The sequence below is a fragment of the Diceros bicornis genome, chromosome 2, assembly GCF_020826845.1.
Source record: "Diceros bicornis minor isolate mBicDic1 chromosome 2, mDicBic1.mat.cur, whole genome shotgun sequence".
Taxonomy (NCBI): Eukaryota; Metazoa; Chordata; class Mammalia; order Perissodactyla; family Rhinocerotidae; genus Diceros; species Diceros bicornis.
In genome coordinates this window covers 5,098,078-5,106,689 of record NC_080741.1, presented here as the reverse complement: position 1 = coordinate 5,106,689, position 8,612 = coordinate 5,098,078, and the positions used below count along the sequence as shown (strand labels likewise).

At 47.7% G+C, this 8,612-nt stretch overlaps 1 protein-coding gene across 2 annotated transcripts; it reads right to left on the bottom strand.

Annotated features, from left to right (window-relative positions):
- Positions 1-938: 938 nt before the first annotated feature.
- On the bottom strand, positions 939-7,002 carry PFN2 (profilin 2). 2 transcript variants are annotated; one of them, XM_058551061.1, is made up of 3 exons: positions 6,682-7,002; positions 4,410-4,602; positions 939-2,300 (listed from the first exon to the last, which is right to left on the bottom strand). In XM_058551061.1, the coding sequence occupies exons 1-3, from the start codon at positions 6,811-6,813 to the stop codon at positions 2,203-2,205; spliced, it is 423 nt and encodes a 140-aa protein (XP_058407044.1). In that variant the 5' UTR covers positions 6,814-7,002; the 3' UTR covers positions 939-2,202. The 2 variants fall into 2 exon arrangements, with proteins under 2 accessions (XP_058407044.1, XP_058407035.1); XM_058551052.1 differs by having other exon boundaries at positions 2,208-2,622.
- Positions 7,003-8,612: the final 1,610 nt, after the last annotated feature.

Genomic DNA, 8,612 nt, shown 5'->3' with positions numbered 1-8,612 from the left:
CTGTATGTACAAATTCAGAACTGATACCTGACAACATCAAAGAAAAAATTTTAGTTATGCACAGTATATTTAAGTAAGGCAAAGAGATTAATTCCCATTCCCTAACCCACTGCTTCTCAAAGGGTAGCATACAGGCACTTACAATGAGTCAGACTGACCTGGCAATTGTTTCTAAAGGGACTTCTGGGACTTATGGAATCTCCATTTCCAGGGTGGAACTCCAGAGGCCGCAATCTGCATTACAACCAGCTCCCCAGTTTCGCTTAGACCCCCCACTTTTGAGCACCCCTGCTCTGAGCTTCTGCTTGACAGTTCATGGTAATGATGTATCTAAATAGTATTAAACTAATAATGTATTTACTAAATTTCAATACATCTCAGGGACATTATGATCTCTGGGATTAAACCTGACTATTACACAGGCATAGTTAACATGTCACTCCTAAGTCAGAAACTGCAAGAACATCCCAATTATCTGCTGCCTAAGGAGTATCTTCTCTTACGTGAGAGTCCCAGCTGGCTGACTTCAGCCTACCAACACAGCCTCCAAATCTAAAGTCACGTGACAGTTCCACAATGCAGAAACCCTTCTTGGTATTGGGCCCCTTACTACTCACTAGATTTCACATCTAGAGACCAGCAACAAGAGAAAAATATTTAAATTCTAGTAGATACGTCCCTTTTTCTCTCATAAGCCTGAAGATGAGCCTGAAATGACTAAAAGCCATTTTTAATACATCAAAGCCCACTAAAAAGAAATTCCCAGGCACTCATTTTATTTATAATAAATACCACAAGAAATGGAATAGACCATCAGCTTAAGATTTTTAAGATTTTATGCTTGCAGCAGTTTGGCCTATTCTGTATATTCCCATTGTGTCAAAAGTCAACTGTAACAGTAAGCCAACGATTTATATAAACAACAGGAGTCTAGAGTATTTGGTTGGAATAAATTTATTTCATCTGTCTGTAAACAAGGTGTTTAATAGTTATGGCATTTTTTTAAATGCATATTAAATCAGATGAGTTAGACTGTATCCCAGATGTAACAAAGTGCAGGGAAAGAAAATGGACAAATCAGCAACAGGATTTGTTTTTAAATCTGTACATTATCCACAAGGCCCAAACAATAGAAGCAAATACTAGAATGTCCCTAAAGTAGTGCCATTCGAAAGAAACCTTTAATAGGTCAGTTAAAATCCATCTCACAATAGCAACAGTTCATTTTAACAATAGTATGGCACAGAATACATATGAAAAAAATTCATCACAAGACAGCCAAGTCCACAATAATGCAACTTCATATAAAAACTCAAGCTGCAAATAAAAATTGGTCCTATGAAGAACAAACTGGACACACTCCAGATGGTTATGTTGGGATACCTAATGTCCATAATGGCAGCCTTTTACAATTTTACTAAAGAGTAGAGCTGGTGTGCAAAGAACAAGACAGGAACAAAAATCTGAGCTATTGCGATGATGGCATGTCCCTGGGGATCAATCAGTGTGGTGACTATGAGGTGGTGGGAGGAAGTGCCTTTGCTCTTGTTTTGAAGTTGCACTGTGTGTGTGTCCTGTAGACACGGAAAGAAGAGTTGTCTCTACTCAAGTGCAACAACAGTCCTGAAAGCAAACTACCGCAGCTCTCAATAGCTCATCCACAAAAGGGATATTAATTTGTTAAATAAACCAGGCACTGAATAAAAGAAGAGGGAAGCAAACCAAACACCTTATGTGTGAAGGGAGGGGATGGGAAATAGTGGAGTGAAGGAAGATGCATGCACTTTTTCCTCCCAACCATGCGCTACCAAAGGAAGACTAAATGAGCTAAGTAAATGCTCAAAGTGCTGAAAAGACATTGATCAAATTAGAGATTGTACAACTGGCACCTTGCTTAATAGTAACTTATTTTAGTAATCAGTATCCCATTAATTGCTAAGACAAAGTGATGCCCAACTTGGCATGCCCCCTCCCCCCAAATTTCAAGGTATCATGCAAATCGTTATTGTGCTGCAATTATGTTGCCAGATAAAAGTTGGTTACATACAGTGGTTAACATACAAATGATCCACTGGGCAAACAGGAATCGTGACATTAGAAAACAGGTAAAGAAAAATTAGCTACCATCTATAGTTGGGTAGCATTGTGACCATAATTGGGGTGGTGGTGAAGACAGTTGCTAGGTAGATGGGGAGAGGCTGCTTACACATCAGACCTCCTCAGGTATAAAGCGAGTTCATATGCTTTCTTGTTAAGTGTGCCTCCGTGGACACCTTCCTTTCCCATGACTATAACCAATGCTGGAGTACACAAGGAAACAAAACAAAAGTGAACAGAATTATTTAAGGGGGGGAGGGCAGAAAGAAAGACACCTTTCCCCACCAACAGAGGGATACAAAGGAGACACAGGTTCATACCCCATCACCCTGCATTGCTAATAAAATTTCCAGAATTAAGACTCAAGCTTACAGCTAGGAAAGTTTAAGAGCAATTTTCCCCTAATACTTAACAGTCTGCCTAGCAGCTAGAACCCAGAGTCTCTCAAGTATTTTGCCATTGAGTATGCCTTCTTATTCAATCCGCCTCCATGGACCCCTTCTTTTCCCATTACAAAGACCAAGACTGAAAGAGAAAGAAGAAAAGTGTTTCAAAAGAAGTGTTAATCAAGAAAGTCACATAAGTTTTAGCAGACAGAACCCTGATTAATAAGTTAACATTAAGTTAGTTTTCTATGAACTGTCAAGCACTGAAGTCAACTAGGTCTCCGAAAAGAAAAACTTTCAAACTAGTAATATGCTAAAACCATTGTTAACTATTAACTGCATCTTGGATGTCCAATCAAGGCAGCTGTAGCACTGTATAAAAATATCTTTACACTAACTAGGGAAAAAAAAGCGTCATCATTTATGTTCTATTCTACGGCAAAAAACTTCTGGTTAATATGACAAATACATATTAAACTGGCCCCAAAAAATATAAACGTAAAAAACTTAGGTGATTATTTATTTACAAAATTCTCCTTAAATTAACATTCTTAAGAACAAACTATTAAGTCTTACCGGTAAGGCTAAATGTGTCTATTACTTCCAGAGGAAAACTAAGACCAAATTTTAAATAGCATTTTCAGCACCATTCAAAAAAGGCCGAACTGCAAGCACTTAAGCTTGTGCTTACTGACATCCTGACTGTGCCAGCTTTGATTTTAACTGAGTCTAAAATCCTGAAACAGGTTTACCGTTTCAAACAACAGGTTCTGACACGATGCAATTCAAAGGTCTAGCCTCACAACAGACGTGCATGTGAGGTTTATATTCACTGCCACTAGATGGCAGCAGTGCTACAGAATATGAAGATCTCATTCTGCTTTTATGTCATATGGCTGATGCTTTTTAACATATTTATCTGAGCTCGCCTAATGTTCAGAGAGATCTGTCTACTATTTTACAGTCATCTAATTTTCCTACAGAGCAATACGTATAAGCATCAACTCACATCAGAGTAAGAGTCACCTTTGGCACAATCACAGGGAGTTGGTAGGATCACTGCAGTAATTACAGCTCAGAGTAGCTAAAGTTCCTTCACATGGTAGAGTTGGTCTTAAAATTAGACGTGCCAAGTCTGCTATATGAGTCTACACAAGCCTTCTTTATTTACAACATATTTACACAAATTATCACATTTAAATGTATTTGTAATTCAGATTCATAATAAACCTCAATTTTGAAAGTGTCCTTCGAAAAAGTAGTGAGACTTATTTAGTGCAGTAAGAATTTCTGCAATGTTGACAACAGTCAGGAAACACCAGAATATCTGGACAAAGTGTATAAATGAAATATAATTTCCTACTTTTCAAATCTAAATTACAGACACGGTCTTTGAAAATATTTTAGTAAATGAACAACCTGCTCCAAAACCCTCATTCTAATTATTTCTCTCTTCCTCAGCAATGTTTCTAATAGAAAAATGAGTCAATATTAATTTTTCCTTTTGTATGCTGAGCAATGAATGATTAAAATGTGAGGAAGAAAAGAGGAAGAGATCCAAAAGTCAGACTCGTAGGGATTAAAGTAGCCGAACAATTTTACAGTTTGGATATATCATAGGATCATTCATTGTGTCAAGCAGTTTAAGAGTTAAATTTAAATTTTCCGTTTTCTAGAGCTGAAAATGAAGAGCTGACATGAATATTCTATTTTAGAATCAAGTCAGGATCTCAGAGACTAGACTGTACATGCAGCTGCTGTAGAGGAAGTAAATCGAAAGCAGTGCCTCCCTTCAGTGCTGAGCAGCTCACAAAAACCACCTTAATAGCCCTTATGGACTAACACTTTTATTCAAAATGTTAAAGAAACTGCTTAATAAGTTGTAATGCAGCGTGCAGCTTTTAACCAAAAGGGTACCCTGCTTACCTCTACCAGCTCTGCCGACGGCAACGTTGTATGTTGGCTCCCCACCTTGACTCTTTGTCCGGATGTCCATCGTGCAGTCACCATCGACGTATAGGCTATCTCTGATCACTGAGCACTTCTTTGCGCCAAGAGTCAAACCGTTGGTAAAGAAACCTTCCCGGTCTTTTCCTACAATCATATCTATTTCTACTGGCTGCCCCCCACCAAAGAAAAAGAAAAAAAAACACGAAGTTATAGTTAATTCCTCTCAGGCCTTGATATGACAGGAAAGAAGACCGTGCGCCAAGTTTGTACTACCACTACAAGACATCCACATTTCACCAACGTAAAGGCAAGTTTCAGTCTTTTCTAAAGAATTACTTAATCCTACATGATTTCATATTTTATATCAGTTAATTCGAGTTCAGTTAACAGTGTAGTCTGCTAACTAAAGACCAGTCTATGCAAAGAATCTCTCTAAATAGTTGGTAGTTGACACTAGATAAACCGCAAACTTAAGAGTTATTTATAAACTGTATCAAGTCAGGTGGTACCTGAAGTGCTTATGTAATGGTAAAGATTCACCTCTAAACTTTCAACAGCTTGTCTATCATATTCAGTCACATTACAGTCAGTCGTGTTGCATCAAATTTAAAGTTGCCTGAAAGTGTCCTGAAATAAAGCGCATGCCTAGCAGATCTGTTCACTTCTAGTCTGCCTCAAATAGCTTGAAATATCCCCCACAGTATGAACTTCAAACCCTAGACCTCAGCGCATTCCCAAATTCACATTTCCCTCCTCTCTGTTTTTCTAGCCACTACTCCTTTTTCTCTCCAACTTCCCTTCCCCTCCCAGCTCAGTCATCAGTTTTGTCTCTGGGCAAATGCAGAGAGCATTCTGTCTGCGGCAGCGCAGGAGGCAGTGGTAAGAGAAGAGAGAAAATGGAGGGAGACAGGGAAGAAACTGAGGTAGCCGCCAGAACCGGAAAGGAGAAAACGTGCATGCTAACATTCCCTGGATAAGAAGAAAGGCGTCGCCCCCATCAGAACTGCAGAGTCATAGCAGGCCCCAGCCATTTCCCAGCTCCCTCCCGCAATCCTCCCAGCCAGGCAGCGGGAACCACACAAAGACCAGCGGACTGCAGGAAAAAAGTTGATCGCCAGACGCCAATTCTCCGGAAGAATCGCATTCCGCCGCGGTCATAGGAGACGTTCAAGCGCTAGTGTCGAGGGCCGAGTTCCGCACACTTAGATCTCAAACCACGCTAAGAAGTGGAGGACTGCTGAGTGGAACCCGTAATAGGGGGCCTGAATCTTGGCGTTGATGGGAAGGGAGAGTGAGGCTAAGAAATTAAGGGAATGGTCCTGTATCTGATACAATCGTCACAATTTCAGAAAGAGGCAAAACAATAGAGCAGCACCGGAGGTTAGTGACAATTATTCCCCAAACATGTGGCAAGCAAGTCAAAACCACCAAGGCAAATCGGGCCCCGGGAGGCATAAATCTGCTCAGCTCCTTCACTCCATCACTCAAGAGGGAGGGGCCTGGGACGCCGAGTGTCCCCTCGGCCGCCGCAGATCCCCGAGAGCCCCGCGAAAGCTCCCCTTTTTAAAGCCACATTGCGTCACCGGGGATAACGGTCTATCGATGAACCTCCACGGGAGGAGAGAAATCAATGGCAGTTCGCCATCTTGGAGAATTAAAAAAAACACACCCTCTGGAGCCGGAGCCCGGGTGGAGATTCACGAACCCACCCACGTCGGCGGCGCGCTCGCCCCGCGGCCCGAGGCCGGGACGCCACGGACCCGCGCCAAGTGGCCCCGCGTCCCCGGGCCGGGCCGCCGCCTCCCGAGCCCACGCGGCCGCGGAGCGGAGCCCCCCGCCCGGCCCCCGGCCCCCGGCCCCGGCCGCGTCCCCGGGCGGGCACGGCGAGCCGCCGGCTGCAGCGGCCACAGGGGCCGCGGGAGCAAGGACCCCGCCCCCGCCGCGCCGGGCCGCCCCCCGCCCCCGGCTGCGCCGGCCCGGGGCCCGGGGACGCGGGGCGGGCAGGGACCGGGCACCGGGGCCGGCCGCCGCCTCCGCTGTAAGCGCAGCCCGGGGAGGGGGCGGCCCCGGCCGCGGCCTCTCGCCCGCCGCAGCCGGCCCCCACTCACCTGCCGGCGCGGCCCCCGTGCTCGGCCTCGCCCGTGCCCGGGCCCCCGGCCCCGGCCTCGCCCGTGCCCGGCCCCCCGGCCCCGTGCCCGGCCCCCCGGCCCGCCCGCCGCTCCGGCAGGGCCCCGGCCGCGGTCCTCACCGTAATGCTCTGGAAGACGCCCCCGGCCGTGGCGGCCCACACGTATTTGGCGTCGCAGTAGCCGACAATGGCGGCCTCCTGGCAGCAGCCATCGCACATCAGGTTGTCCACGTAGCTCTGCCACCCGGCCATCTTCAGCCCTCAGCACTGCAGCGGGGACGGCGAGCAGCAGCAGGCGCGGCGGCGGCGGCGGGAGCGGCGCGCGGGGGGCGGGGCGGGGGCGGGAGGAGGCGGCTCTGCGCAGGCACCGACCGCCCCCTGCCCGCGGCGCTGCGCACGGAGGACGCGGGGACGGCGGGAGGGAAGAGCCGCGAGCAAGCCCGGCCGCCGGCCGCCCGCCGCAGCCGCGGGCTGACTGACGCGGCGGAAGCTGCGGGGCGGCTGTGCGGCGGCGGCTCCTCTCGCGGCGCCCTCGGTGCTCGCGGCCGCGTGGGCGTGCGCGCGTGCGTGCGATCCTTCCGCGGCACCGGCCCGAGGGTCCCGGAGGGCGAGGGGCCGAGGCGGGGGCGCGGAGGGATACCGTCCGGCACAATCACGGCGCCACGGCCGCCAGGTCGCGGGCCCCGGGCCACGGAGAGGGCGTCTGCCCCGCGCGCTCGGCCACCAGGACGGCGGCGGCCGGGCGGCGATGCGCCTGTCCTCTGCGTCCGGCGGCTCGGGATGCGGAGTCGAGCGCCTCGGTGTCGAGTTGCAGAGTTGCCCTGGTGACGGGATGCGCGGCGCTGACTCCTCCTTGTGGTGGGGGCGCTGGAGGCGGCCGCCCACACTCTCCTCAGGCGCCCCCAGGGGGCCCGCGTCCCCGGACCCCTCGCCGCCCCTCGGCCGGGAAGGCCGCCGAGCTCCGCCGCCTGGAATCCGAGCCGGGCGCGCGGCTCCGGGAGCGTTCCTGGGCTCTGCGGGTCCTGCCTTGTCGCCCCGGCTGGGTACCAGGGGCCTCGGCTCGGTGGGTTCTGCGCAGGAAGAACCAACCCCCCTTGTGTTGCTCGTCACGTGTGGCTAAACTGCTCGTGAATTCCGAACAGAAATAGCGACCCGTGTAAACTCTTGGTAACTGGGAGAATTACTGGTGGGTCAAAAAAATGGTTGAAAATACAAAGAATAAAGAAATCTAAGAAACGGTTCACTGACTGAATGTAGTGATATTTCTGCTCTCGAAGGGTAAAATAATTTCAGGACCTGGATCTGAGAATGGCTTGTATTTACAAGGTAAACGTGGGTGGTCTCTGACTCGCACATCGTCTTTGGTAACCTCGGCGCCATGACTGGACGAGGAATTAGGAGACGTCCTACAACGATTTAAATTTGAAGCGAACGGAAATGATCTGCCAATCAAAGGAAAGAAGAAAGCGCCTTTAAAACGTTGACATGTTGATTTTCAACTTTAAAGTTACCGTGTAAGGTCACAATTTGTGACAGGAGGGTTACAGGGATGTAGTTCAGGAAAGAAGACAAAAACGTTGCTGAGCAATCTAACTGGTTCTGAAGTTTTGTGTTTTTCTGTTGTTTGCGTTGAAATGTACAGTTACTGCAGAGGGGGAGAAAGCACAGTAGGAGAACTCCCAAATCAGGAACCTCTCAGATCGAGGCAGTGTATTCTCTTATGTTCTGATGATGCAGAATACTATGTGGTATAAAAAGTGTGCCAGAAAGTGTTTCGTTTTTGCAAGTGTGCCTCCCACCTCATGTAGTGACAGTTACCGTTCTTGTTTACTACTCTGTCTTTTTGTGGTGGCTGTTGATAGTTTTAATCCTTCCATTTTAGCAGTTTATCACGTTAAAAGTTAATGATAAAGTCTGCTGGTAACACAGATATGGTCACTCTGTGAGAATTCATCAGGCTGTACAGTTAACGGTTGGTTTGTGCTCTTGGTATGCATGTTATAATTCAATAAATTTAAACAGTAAACAAAGATAATGAAAAGGATAATAAA